Consider the following 14166-nt stretch of genomic DNA (forward strand, 5'->3'; position numbering starts at 1 on the left):
CATCCTGATATCTGCTGGGAGAGCACTACAGCGGTGCACAGACAATCCAGGAAGTTTTTAGAAAATGTAGGGGACAATTTCCTGGTGCAAGTGCTGGAGGAGCCAACTAGGGGGAGAGCTTTTCTTGACCTGCTGCTCAGAAACTGGGAAGAATTAGTAGGGGAAGCAAAAGTGGATGGGAATCTGGGAGGCAGTGACCATGAGTTGGTCGAGTTCAGGATCCTGACACAGGGAAGAAAGGTAAGCAGCAGAATACGGACCCTGGACTTCAGGAAAGCAGACTTCGACTCCCTCTGGGAACTGATGGGTAGGATACCCTGGGGGAATAACATGAGGGGGAAAGGAGTCCAGGAGAGCTGGCTGTATTTCAAAGAATCCCTATTGAGGTTACAGGGACAAACCATCCCGATGTGTCGAAAGAATAGTAAATATGGCAGGCGACCAGCTTGGCTTAACAGTGAAATCCTTGCGGATCTTAAACATAAAAAAGAAGCTTACAAGAAGTGGAAGATTGGACAAATGACCAGGGAAGAGTGTAAAAATGTTGCTCGGGCATGTAGGAATGAAATCAGGAGGGCCAAATCGCACCTGGAGCTGCAGCTAGCAAGAGATGTTAAGAGTAACAAGAAGGGTTTCTTCAGGTATGTTGGCAACAAGAAGAAAGCCAAGGAAAGTGTGGGCCCCTTACTGAATGAGGGAGGCAACCTAGTGACAGAGGATGTGGAAAAAGCTAATGTACTCAATGCTTTTTTTGCCTCTGTCTTCACGAACAAGGTCAGCTCCCAGACTGCTGCGCTGGGCAACACAGCATGAGGAGTAGGTGGCCAGCCGTCTGTAGAGAAGTCCATGGGGCCGGATGCATTGCATCCGAGAGTGCTAAAGGAGTTGGCGGCTGTGATTGCAGAGCCATTGGACATTATCTTTGAAAACTCATGGCGATCGGGGGAAGTCCCGGACGACTGGAAAAAGGCTAATGTAGTGCCCATCTTTAAAAAAGGGAAGGAGGAGGATCCTGGGAACTACAGGCCAGTCAGCCTCACCTCAGTCCCCGGAAAAATTATGGAGCAGGTCCTCAAGGAATCAATCCTGAAGCACTTATACGAGAGGAAAGTGATCAGGAACAGTCAGCATGGATTCATCAATGGAAGGTCATGCCTGACTAATCTAATCGCCTTCTATGATGAGATTACTGGTTCTGTGGATGAAGGGAAAGCAGTGGATGTATTGTTTCTTGACTTTAGCAAAGCTTTTGACACGGTCTCCCACAGTATTCTTGTCAGCAAGTTAAAGAAGTATGGGCTAGATGAATGCAGTATAAGGTGGGTAGAAAGTTGGCTAGATTGTCGGGCTCAACGGGTAGTGATCAATGGCTCCATGTCTAGATGGCAGCCGGTATCAAGTGGGGTGCCCCAAGGGTCGGTCCTGGGGCCGGTTTTGTTCAATATCTTCATAAATGATAGCAATCTCTCAGCAAATTTGTGGATGTTACTAAACTAGGAGGAGTGGTAGATACGATGGCAGGTAGGGATATGATACAGAGAGACCTAGACAAATTGGAGGATTGGGCCAAAAGAAATCTGATGAGGTTCAACAAGGATAAGTGCAGGGTCCTGCACTTAGGACGGAAGAATCCAATGCACCGCTACAGACTAGGGACCGAATGGTTAGGCAGCAGTTCTGCGGAAAAGGACTTAGGGGTGACAGTGAACAAGAAGCTGGATATGAGTCAACAGTGTGCCCTTGTTGCCAAGAAGGCCAATGGCATTTTGGGATATATAAGTAGGGGCATAGCCAGCAGATCGAGGGACGTGATCGTTCCCCTCTATTCGACATTGGTGAGGCCTCATCTGGAGTACTGTGTCCAGTTTTGGGCCCCACACTACAAGAAGGATGTGGAAAAATTGGAGAGAGTCCAGCGAAGGGCAACAAAAATGATTAGGGTTCTGGAACACATGACTTATGAGGAGAGGCTGAAGGAACTGGGATTGTTTAGTCTGCAGAAGAGAAGAATGAAGGGGGATTTGATAGCTGCTTTCAACTATCTGAGAGGTGGTTCCAAAGAGGATGGTTCTAGACTATTCTCAGTGGTAGAAGATGACAGGACAAGGAGTAATGGTCTCAAGTTGCAGTGGGGGAGGTTTAGGTTGGTTATTAGGAAAAACTTTTTCACTAGGAGCATGGTGAAACACTGGAATGCGTTACCTAGGGAGGTGGTAGAATCTCCTTCCTTAGAAGTTTTTAAGGTCAGGCTTGACAAAGCCCTGGCTGGGATGATTTAATTGGGGATTGGTCCTGCTTTGAGCAGGGGGTTGGACTAGATGACCTCCTGAGGTCCCTTCCAACCCTGATATTCTATGATTCTATGATAACAAATGTCTGCAAATGGTGTGGCCCAGTGGGCCTGGAAAGCTGCTATTGCGTAACAAAGTTTGAGGACCTCTGTGTTATAGGATGGCTCTGAACTGAGCAATGGTATTGGATAGAAAAGGAGTGATAGGGAGATGGACAGTGGTGAAATTCATGGACCTTGGCCTAGGTCCTGCTATCACCATGTTTAGCGGTTTTGCCATTGACTTGAGCAGGAGCAGGGCCTTGATCTTACTCGAGGACTGAGGAGTGGAAGGCTAGGACGGGAAGTATTAAGATGAGGTCAAAAACCTCTCCAAAGAGCTTGAGTTTATGCTGCCCGGGCAGTTAGCCTGTTTTTGGAGGCTGGCACAAGTTCTGGCAGGTCATCTGCAGAGGAAAGTTTCTGTTTTTCAGACCTCGCATTCTTCACATTCTTGAACTTCAGGAAATTGGAGAAGCAAGCTCCTAGCCTCACTGTGGAATCCTCTCTTGCAGAATATAGAGTGGGATTAACTGTGTTCTTGGGGAGGCGGGGATGAGGGGTTCTTGTGCCTAGGAACGTGCTCAGAGTCCTTTTTTAGTGCGTGTTGCAATATGTACTAACATCTGCCCCAATTCAGTACTGCAGATTTGACATAACTATCTTGAATTTATGTAATACCTCTCCTCCTAAATGTGATACCAGCGCTCTTTACAAATCTGTCTGATCCCATGTGGCCCAATGACACCACCTTTTCGCTGTAATAAACAAACAGTCCAGCTTCCACACACAAGCAAAGCAGTGCATGGTAGATGTACGTGACTTTGATTTGTCCTGATCCAGAGAGATGTTGTACATCTGGGATGACTCCAGTGGGAATTGTGGTTGCTTGAGATCTCTTGAGATAGGCATAGGACCTAGAGCAAGTGCAACAGAGTGCTTTGTGTTTGAAATTCTACAAGATCTGCTGTCTTGTAGGTTACCTGAGCTTACTTTCCGCTCCTGGTTTATTTTAGAAGCACAAAGTTTGCATTACTAGTGGTCTGCTACATTGAAGGCAACTTTTTTTAAAGGCAGATTCCTCACTAGGATATTTTACATGAAAATACCTGCACTAGATCAGAAGTGATATCTCCCCTCGAAGTCAGTAGAGTTTAATTCTCAGGAGGACCATGCTTATCCGTAAAATTTGCCTCCCTGTCAGTAACTGCTGCTTAAAGTACGTGATTCACCCCCTACGTTGGTTTCTCCTTGTGTTTTGTTTTTTAAGTAAGTGCACAGCTGTTTTTTGTATTTTAGATTTATTTAGGACCTTGAGTGTGCCTTTATGCCTGGGGAAGATAAGGAAAAGGTCTATTTCTTATTAGGGGAGTGTGCTCCTACTATAATTACAATAATGACTATAATTTCCAGGGTAGTTTATGACCTCTGGGATTGCCTAGCTGTGTTTTGGCCCACAGACTCCTCCAACCTGATCGCTAACTCCCAGGAAGTGCCATGCACCTTGATCATTACTGCTTAGTCAGGAGGTTATGTGGTGAAAATATTAAATCAGGGAACTGGGAGGCTAGGGTTTTTGGATTCTATTTTCAGCTCTGCCACTGGCTGACTGACTCTGGGTAAGCCGCTTTGCCTCTCTATGCCTCCATTTCCTCATCTGTAAAATGCTGGTGACAGTCCTGTGCTACCTTGCCTGGGCGATGTTGCTTGGTGTTTGTGATGTTCTTTGAGAGCCCCTGACTGGAAGGCATGTTAGAAGCACATGGAATTAAGAATAATTGGTGAGGTGTGGACTACAGTCCTTGCTTGTGCACAACTACCATTGAAATCCATGGGAGTTATGACTAAGGACTGCTCTGTATTTGGACCACGTGTGATGTGTTCTTATGTAATCGTAGATCAATTTACGGGTGGAAAGGGAGGGAGATTGTTTTTTAGAATGCCTTGCTGACGACCAACCATCCTTCCAGGAGCAGAGAGAGCTCAGCCTTGTGTTCAAGATAATGTTTACCTCCTACTTCTTTTGTTCTTCTACAGCATCTACGAACAGCCAGCGGTTTGAAGAGGCGCACTTCACCTTTGCCCTAACACCTCAGCAAGTTCAACAAATTCTCACCTCTAGGTAAGCAAATGGCTGGCTCTTCAGGATCTGTCTGCCCAGTGTGCGTTGCATATGGCTTTTATGCAGGCTTTTCACTTGGCCTCCAGTAGTACTGCCAGGTCAGAGGAGGGGAGTGGGGAGGAAGAATTTGGCAAGTGGTTGGGTGGCTGAAACTAACAAAGACAAGGAGGTCAGGTGACATGGGAAAGGGAGCTTGTGTCCCTGAGCACTTTCACTGCAATAACTGGGAATAAAATCCCTGGGCCAGATCCTCAGCTGGTGTAAATTGTGTCACTGCCTTGACCTCAGTGGTGCTATCCCACTTACAGAAGCTGAAGAGCTGACTCCAAGTTGGTATAATGGGATTGACTTTGTATACGTATCAGAGTTAATGATAACTGGATAAAAACATATAAAACTGGCCTCAAGATCATGTTCGCGTTGCCGGTACTCTAGCTGGCTTGCTTTATCCCTTTTAGCATATGAAACAGCTCTGCACTAGCAAGGGAATGGATTGGATGATCTAATAAGTCTCTTCTGATTTATTTACTTCATCTTCTTTCTCGACCATGTGTCTGTTCCCGGTCTTCCATTCAACAATATTTTGCTGTACGCCCGTTTGGGGATTTTGGCTGCTAGAGAGAACAGAGTAACCAAAAGCAGAAAGTAGCTTTTACAACTCATGGGCACTTGTTCTATTAGTACTAAAAGATATATTATTATATCATGGTTAATGAGATGTCTATAATGATGTCACTATTTTTGTGCCTAGTAAGCAATGCCAGCCATTTAAGCGATCTTTTTCTGTTGCAGAGATATCTTACCAGGTGCCAAATGTGACTACACTGTACAGGTACAATTAAGGTAAGAGTTAGAACAGTTGTATGTCATCTTGATCTGAAAAGTGAATTACCAAAATCCTTTTCTTAGAGCCGCTGTTTTGGCTGTAACATCATAATTTTGGGGAATCAGGCCTTAGCATTCAGTGATTTGGATTTGCATATCTAAGAGCTTGTAGGATTCTGAAACTTTAGGTGCTATATTGAGACAAAGATCTGAGAAGAGGCAGCTGAGGTCAGACACTAAAGCAAGCAGAATCATTGTGAGAATCCAGGAGACTGAGTGCATGCTATCTGTTTTTCCTCCTTAATGTTCCATGCTGCAGTCGGCTGGCAAAATAGTCGTGGACTGCCATGGGAGTTTTGCCTGATGAAGATCCAATCCTGCTGTTTTTAACCAGCTTTTATGTTTCTATAGACCTGATCTGCTCCTTTTTCTTCTTTCCTTTTTTAAACACTTTTTAAAAGTTTTTTTTTCTTTTTAAAGGGTCACTATTAAAAGTGCAGCAGGAAGCAAAACATGTAGCTTACCTTAAAACTTGCAATATTCTGTTCACAACTCCTCCATACTATTTCTAAACTATCTTGCATTTTTGTAAAGTGCCTATTATTTTAAAGGATAAATATCCCAAAGTGCTTCACAAGCTATACTTTGGGAATTGCGGCAGCCAGCTTTGGGGTGTTGACCCTGCAATAACAAGCTAGTGAGCTACGTCCCTCTGATTAGAGGCTCTCTAACCTCCTTTTTCCTGCTCTGTTTGCTCCATTCTTGTACGTAAACAGTACTGTGAAACATACTGGCCTCTTGCTCTCTGAAATGAGTTAGGGAGAAAGACTCTTGTAAATTTCACATGTGTGACTGAGACAAGCATTATATGTTGGTGGGTAGAAACCTCACCTGCACTTAACCCGCCAGAGTTGGATTATAATTTTTTTTTTTTTTTTTTCAACCAATCTCAACCAGCATCTCTCTTCATATTTTTAGGGGTACAATATCTTCCATTAGTGTTGAGAAAGAAGCCTTTGTACAACTTCTGTGGTGTTTGAATGCTTCTCTTTTGCTACAGAGAGAACTATTGCCTCTAGTCGGCAAACTTAAATGTGGGATTTAGAAATGAGAATTATATCATAGAAGCCCCATGTGGGCCCAACTTTCTCAGACATGCCTCAGCATGAAAACTTCCCCTGCCTCAGTGCAAGAGAGAGAAGTCTAACCCCTATTTTATCCTTCTCTTTGTCTGGCCTGCAGAGACTGCAGTGGGATAGGTTAGAAAACAATAGGCACAGATTCTGGCCTGGTAGTCGCAAGGATCTGCATCGGTGTGACACACCAGGGCTTGTCCTAACAAAAAGCAGACCAGTGTCATATTTGACTCTAGACTGTATGGCAAGTCTCTGGTTTCAGCGTGGGGTGTGGTCTCTCTTTGTCAGTGCAGCCTAATTTGAAACAAAATAAAATGCATGATGATGTGATTAAATGGGATTAGAATTTGAATGCAATCCCATTCTGGGTTTCTCTTGCTGACATTTTTATGCCTGCTGAAGCCAATTGTAAGATATTAAGTGGTGGTAGATGAGCACTGAAAGAAAGGGCAGGGCTATACTGGAATTTACATCAGCATAGCTATGTCTCTTGGGGGTTTGAAAAATACACACCCCTGAGAGCAGGGCTTTGGACTAGATGGCCTCCTGAGGTCCCTTCCAACCCTGATATTCTATGATTCTATGATTATGCCGACCTAACCTCCAGTGTAGACATTGCTAGGTCGATGGAAGAATTCTTCATCAGCCTAGCTCCTTCCTCTCCGGAAGGTGGATTACCCACGCTGACAGGAGAACCTCTCCCATTGGCATAGGTAGTGTCTACACTGCAGCACTACAGTGGTGCAGTTGCAGTGGTTTAAGTGTAGACACACCCTAAGTAATAACTAAGCTCTCCTCCTGCTGCAAGATTTACATTCAGATAAATGTAATTCCATTTTAGTTCCTCAGATGGTTGTAAGTTATTTTTAAATGACTTTAAATTTCTGTAGCTCCTTTCACCCGGTAATTTATAGATGCTGCACCACTGAAGAGCGCTCCTCTCTGGGATGGAGGGCAGCAACCATATGGCACCAAGCATGCTTCATAACAGCTGGTTGTGTGGGAATTTTAACTGTGAGAACAAGGCAAATTCAACCTTCACTCTTACTAAAGTAGCAGATAGGGCATCCGTTTTTAAGGCCTCATCCAAAATATTCCCACATGGGAAACCGAATGGAGCTCAGTTTATCTGCTGTGGAAGGCTGACAGGCTTAAGACAACATGGCTTGACTTTGAACTTGTCATTCTGGGGAGTTTAGGTTTTTCAGACCAGATCACTGATGACCTCCGCCTGGGACATGTGTGATGTACACTAGTAATTGGTTTTAGTTGCTGTCATCTACGGAACTTGCATTTGGAACCAATAGAGTTTCTGTGTGGAGTGTGTAGAATACATTTGTTGTACATGTGACATTTTTGTGTACTCACATGTATTCCAGGCGTTGATATGTTTGGCTTGAAAAATGTTCTCTCTCTAAAGAAAAGTTTTAGCTGCCATTCTGTGTGAATGTCACCACTCATTTGCCAGTTTCTCCCTCCCGCTTCTTAGGTTTTGCTTGTGTGAAACCAGCTGTCCCCAAGAAGATTATTTCCCTCCTAATTTATTTGTCAAGGTCAATGGAAAACTCTGCCCTCTGCCTGTGAGTAAACCTCATTCCTTGCTTATATGGGAGACGGGGGGCCAAATTCTGCCCTGAAGTATGCAACCACAACTCCCGCTAAGCTTTGTGGGAGCTATACATACATATCAGAGATTCAAAGTTGGCTCTAAGAACTGAATGGTGCTATTAGGGAGTTAGGGAGTTTCAGGAGTTAGGGAGTTTCAGGTTTGTCCTGTGAAACCTTTGGATGTTCCTCTGAACTGAGCATTTCTGAGGCTAGTCTGTCACAACTTAATATCCCAGTTTGGTGATCTCCATTAATATTATGGCTTGGAAGTGGCCTCTTCATAATTCAGGTTGAGTCCTTAGAAAGCTTTATTTTAGTGCTATTATTCTGGGCTTGGAAAACTCCTTTGGCCTGGAAGTTGCCAGATTCCCCCCCGCTGCAGTTCTGAAGGTTCAGGGTTCAAAGCCCTCTTGATGATGCAGAATAGGGGAATTCTGGAAATGGAATTTGGTTTTATTTTTTCCTCTTTAAAAAAAAAAAAAAAGAGAACCAAAAGCTAGGAAATTACATACAAAAAGCTCCGTAAAAAGATTATTTCAGTTTCAAAACCAAGCATTTGAAAGGAATGAAATGCTGCCTTTACAGTCACCTGTGCAACCTCAGTTATGTCCCGTGTGTGAATGTATTATGATAGTTATTGCTTATTGCCTTACTCCCCCCCCCCCCCCCCACAGGACCCCTACCTCATTCAGTGCACAGAACAGACACACAGTTGTGGCAGAATTAAGGTTATGAGGGCAACCATAACTCTGGCATTTTCTAACCTTTGAGTGCTTGACTTTGTAACTAAATGACATTCTTTTAATGCAGTTTTTTATATGTAATAGAGAATAGAAGGTCTCTGGCCTGAAGAGTGTAGAATCTGAACAAGGCACGATACTCTCATTCACATAAAGGGTCTGTAGCTGCTTTAATATGTCCTACATGACTAAGCTGGAATGGGAAGCAGTGAATTTTCATTAATTTGCATTATATTGTGGTCCATTTTCTCACCAGTGCTGGAGGTTTTACTTGTGTCTCTGTAGTGCTGTGCTCCCCAGCCCACGAATGTCCTCGTGAGAGAGACACATGGAAAGAGCAATTCTTACCCCCTCTTTAAGGCTTTTTACATTTAACACATTGAAACTGGGACAAGTAACCCATGTATCTTCCTGAGGCAGACATTGACAGGGAAACATTGCCCCAGTCTTTTTGAAGACCCTGTCTTAGTGATTCCTGTTCCATTGGGTACTATCTGCCTCTTAAATCTTATAGCATGGGTATAACATGTGTAGTCTGAATTGCATCTTCAGCTTCCTATGCCGAGACAAGAAAACCCTCTTTTTTGTCCAAAATAAATAACCTTACAGAAAGCCCGCAAGAAAGCTGCAGCCAGAACTGTTTGGTTAAACGAAAACACTTTGTGCACGTCAGTATTGGAGGAGGGCTTGGAGTTGGTTGTGAAATTAAAACGGATCGTAGAATATGAAACTAGCTCCAATTCCATGTTGTATTAGCTGAGGTTAAAATTCCCTTGTGTTGCTGCCAGGGTTTTGATTGTTCAGATGTTGTGCTGGTGGGGAGGGGGACCTCAGGATAAAGCCCGCTATAAAAGAGTAGGGTTTGCAGTATGTCATACAGGGCATTGACCCTATAAGGAAACTTGGTTGATCTCAAATAGCTTCCTTGCCTTTGCAGGGCTATCTGCCGCCCACTAAAAATGGTGTGGAGCCAAAACGACCGAGCCGTCCCATCAACATCACTCCTTTGGTGCGGCTTTCGGCAACTGTTCCCAATACGATCATTGTGAACTGGTCCTCCGAGTTCGGCAGAGTAAGTGACGTCAGGCACAGCAGGTGCTGAGTCTTTTTAAGCCAAAGGATTTTTCCTGGGCAAGTAGATATTGTAATGAACCTGTGGCCTCCTAGGTCTTCATAATTGTCATTGTGCTGCACACCATAGCAACTCAGACCTGCATGGTGACTTCAGGGAGAGAGTGCTGGACCTCCTGCTCTGAAAGCATGGACTCCTACTACTTGAGCTAAGAGAGAATCTCCATTAGCTATTAATAGCAGAAGGCTTATGAGACACAGATCAGCAAGTCTGATTACATCCAATATAGGCTGGTAGCGTGGCACTGTGACAAATGTGGGAATTTTGGTAGTATATGTATTATCCCTGTGCATGCATCAGTTTCCCCCCTGGTCTTTGCATTGCTATACACTGAGTGTAAAGGGAGGGGATGGAGGTGTCTGACTCACGCAGCAGCCTGCTTGGAGACCATTGTCATTGACAAACTGAATAAAGTCTACACATGTGAACAAAGGATCCTTAGAGACAATGCAAATCCCAATGGCCAGGACAATCTCATCTTCTTCTCGGCTGTTGGTTACGAGGAGATTTCCCTCTACCTCTCCGCAGGGAAGCAGAGCAAAGGCCCCAAGCTGGGGAACAAAGTGGAAAGGTGTCAGGGGGCTGGGGTAAGAGCAGAGGTAGGGTTCTGACCAGGTGCAGCTAGGTTGATCTAATTTTTAAGTGTCGACCAGGCCTGAGAGAGAGAGAGAAGATCAGTCAATCAGGATGGATTCTACAGGAGCTTGGCTGGGTGAAGTCCTGGCATTGGCCAGTCTGAACTTTTGCTTCTCTGCCAGCCTCAGGACTTTCCGATTCTGTAGGCCAGGTGACTAATAAACTGTTACCTTGTTTTGAAAAGGCTTCCTGGTGTCACTGCAATAACGTCCTGAGAGCGTGGCACCCTGAAGGGGTAGCACAAGTCTCCCACAGGAGTCTGGCTTGGCTGGACTAGCTGCAGGGAGCCCCCGAGAGACACAGGGAGTGCAGGCACCCAAAGACCCAGTTTTGGAATCATGGAAGCCTCAGGCCTGCCCCTGTAAAATTGTGGATCCTTGGAATCTGGCACGCTGAAGGGGTCACACACAAGAGACTGGTTACAGGCTGGGGCATAGGCCAGACACTCGATCCATGACAGCTGGTGGGAGAAGGGCAGGTTCTGAATGGAACAGGAGTATTTTGCAATAAGTGACGCTCAGCAGTAAAAACAAGGCTAGTCAAAGAAAATGGCAGAAAATAGCGTATAACCACCTTCCTAAGAAGAACATCACAGAGCTGTGCAGGGAGAGAGAGAGGTAAGCACTGGGAAGCTAAACAAGGCACAGCTGATTGCGGGGCTGGGCGGGATGAGGAGGCCAGGAGCAGAGGTCCAGACCTAGGCAGGATTCTGAGAGAGTCCGAGGATGGCAGAGGCGGTAGCCACAGCTTCTGCAGCAGCAGCTGGACATCTGCAGGGCTCAGTTCCCCAGCTCTGGAGCTGGAGTGGCAGAAGCTAGAGCTGGACGCAAAAAGGCTCTGGATGGAGGAATTGAGGCTGGAGATCAAGGTCTGGCTACTAGAGGATCGTGAAACGGGATGTGGAAAAGCAGTTGAATGAAAGACAAAAGGGAACAGTAAGTGGGGGGAGACTGTAGGATGCCTCCCCTGCAGGGGGCAGAGGTGCTAAATTATTGGTCCCATTCCAGGAAGGGAGGGGAAGAGATGTCTACCTCCCCACCTTTGAGAAAGTTTGTGAGTTGAACCAAATTCCCCTGCAGACTGGCTGCGTAATGTCACTCCCTTACTGGGTCCCCAAACCACTGAGGCACATACTCAAGCGGACTGGACTGATGCTGGGAACTATGAACCGTTCAAGAGAGCCTTATTGCGTACGTTTGACTTAGCACCTGAGGCCTATGAGAAAAGGTTTTGGGGTGTACAAAAGAACAAGCGGGTGATGTTCCCACAGTGGGGCAAAGGGGCCAGTGTCCCGACTCTGGAATCTTTGTATGACCTGAGGAGTTTAGAACACTTGTGTGAAACGTGTCCCCTGGAGCTTTAAGTGTGGTTAGTGGATTGAACACCTAGAATTCACATAGTGCGGGCCAGTTGCCAGATCAGTTTGTAGACAATAGGCCCAGCTACCAAAGGGGAGTGGCCTAAAGCGTGGATCCCCTTGTGGAGGCTCCCCAAAAGTTGGGTTTGGATAAACCCAAAATGGCATGGTGGAGGGACAGCTGATCCCAGTAGACCCCTGCTGAGGGACCCCAAAGACCTGAGGTACAACTCCTGAAAAGGAGCCCGGCCTCCCCCTGCAGGGCTAGTGTGGGAGCACACAAGAATTTTTCATTGAAAGGGCCTGTTTTGGTGTGGGTCTGTACAGACATTAAGGAAGGTGTTATACAGGTACAAAGCGTCACTAGTAATTGTTAAAAATCCCTTTTTACAGAACTGTACAGTTACGCCAGGCTTCGCAAACAGAGACGAGCCCTCTTTATGGTTTGCTTTGTAGGCTAGAAGGCCTAACATCAGTCTTTCTGTCAACAGAACTACTCTCTGTCAGTTTACCTGGTGAAACAGCTGACTTCAGTCACACTGCTACAGAAGCTGAGAGCCAAGGGCATTCGGAACCCAGACCACTCCCGGGCCCTGAGTGAGTAGCTGCTGCTTTACGTTTTTCAACCATTTGTTACATGATCTCTAGCTGAATAGGTCTGAATCCTGCTACAGCAAACTAGTCAAGCACAAATTCCCATAAGCCCTCTTTCAAACACATATACACACAAAGTTACACATGCAAGCAGTCCCATTTTTATGAAAAGCATGAACTGCAGTTGAAAACAAAGATACCTGAGTTGTGAGTGGAGGGAAGGGGGTTAAACTGCCTGGCTGCTGGGAACGTCATGGGAGGAGCTCCACGTAAAAATTCACAAGGCCGCTCTTCTCCTTAAAACCCCTCTGTGCTGTGATGTCTATCCAACACTTAAGAATGGTTAGTCAACTGGTGTGCTGTGCTTGCTGCTTAGTACACTAATCATATGCTGGCTCACCAGTAGCATGTTCCCTTTGTCTATCGTTTCCACCTGTTTCCTCTTAAAGGTAGGTTGTAAGATCTTTTTTGTTCTATGCCCAAGGGAGCCCTGATTGGAGCCTCTAGGGTCTAATATAATAGAAATATCATGTTTGTTACCATAAACACTTCCTAGAAAGATAACTTCATATTATAAGATATATAATCTTAAAAATATCACTAACACTTTTGATAGACCTGAGAAACTTTTTTCCTTTCAGTCAAAGAAAAATTAACAGCTGATCCCGACAGCGAGATAGCGACAACAAGCTTACGGGTTTCTCTCATGTGTCCGGTGGGTTCTATACGAGTTCTCTATGCTTCAGCATCCACCTTGTGTTTGCCTAAAAATGTCGTGTGGTAACACCAATACTAATGCTGCTGTTCCGGTTTTATAAAAGGTTCTCTTCCTTAGGAGTCTTTTATTAAACCAGCTCCTTTTCCCCATGCGTAAAAGTTCGCTGGAAATGTTGATCCAAACTTTTCAGCATAGACACCCGTATGTATATAGTATTTTCTGGGGATAGCCTAAAATGTGTGATACTGACTAAGGCTGTGTAAAGTTTTCCACTTTGTATGTATGTGTGGGGTGGGAGGTCCAAGGAGGTTCAGTTTTCCCATCCATGGTGAAGCCTTAGTTGATGCTACATTACATACCCCTCCTGGCATAAGTTTGGCTCTCTGGGCACGTTCAGTGAAAGGGCCAGAATAGGAAAAAATTGAATTTGTTGGTTTCTCACGGTGCCCCGTGAAAGTGCTTTGTATCAAACCATGTTAATTTCTCCTTTCTCCGTCTTCCAGCTCGGTAAGATGAGGCTAATAGTGCCCTGCCGAGCCATTACCTGCACCCACCTCCAGTGCTTTGACGCTGCGCTCTACCTTCAGATGAACGAGAAGAAACCTACATGGACCTGCCCTGTGTGTGATAAGAAAGCCCCCTATGACAGCCTGATCATTGATGGGTAAGCTGAGTAGGTTTCTGGGTCCAAGCCCCAGCCTGGAAACTATTTGCAGTTTAATGTTGGTATGTACAGACAGTCCCTGCCTTGAACAACTTAGTCTAACATTCCCACTCATTCCACATAGACCAGCCTGACTCTTGGTCAGTACTGGCCTGAGCTGGATTTGAACCCAGGACTTTGAAATGTAATTCTCTGTATTTCATTTACTAGTCCCCTGAGCCCCATCCAACCCCCTCATGTCTGTAACATCAACGCCCAAGTGTTCAGGGCCAGGCGGGCTTCCTCGGAGGTGTGGGTCTTTTCAT

At 45.3% G+C, this 14166-nt stretch overlaps 1 protein-coding gene across 6 annotated transcripts in view; it reads left to right on the forward strand.

Moving 5' to 3' along the window:
- The window catches only part of PIAS3 (protein inhibitor of activated STAT 3), a 41621-nt gene that overhangs the window by 18074 nt on the left and 9381 nt on the right, over window positions 1–14166 (forward strand). For all 6 annotated transcript variants that reach the window (XM_074938955.1, XM_074938959.1, XM_074938953.1 and 3 more), the window contains exons 3-9: window positions 4367–4451; window positions 5244–5294; window positions 7902–7992; window positions 9698–9832; window positions 12377–12482; window positions 13121–13194; window positions 13701–13861. In XM_074938955.1, coding sequence (XP_074795056.1) covers window positions 4367–4451; window positions 5244–5294; window positions 7902–7992; window positions 9698–9832; window positions 12377–12482; window positions 13121–13194; window positions 13701–13861 — 703 coding nt within the window. The remainder of the gene's footprint in view (window positions 1–4366; window positions 4452–5243; window positions 5295–7901; window positions 7993–9697; window positions 9833–12376; window positions 12483–13120; window positions 13195–13700; window positions 13862–14166) is intronic.

The sequence above is a fragment of the Natator depressus genome, chromosome 24 (assembly GCF_965152275.1).
Source record: "Natator depressus isolate rNatDep1 chromosome 24, rNatDep2.hap1, whole genome shotgun sequence".
Taxonomy (NCBI): domain Eukaryota; kingdom Metazoa; phylum Chordata; order Testudines; family Cheloniidae; genus Natator; species Natator depressus.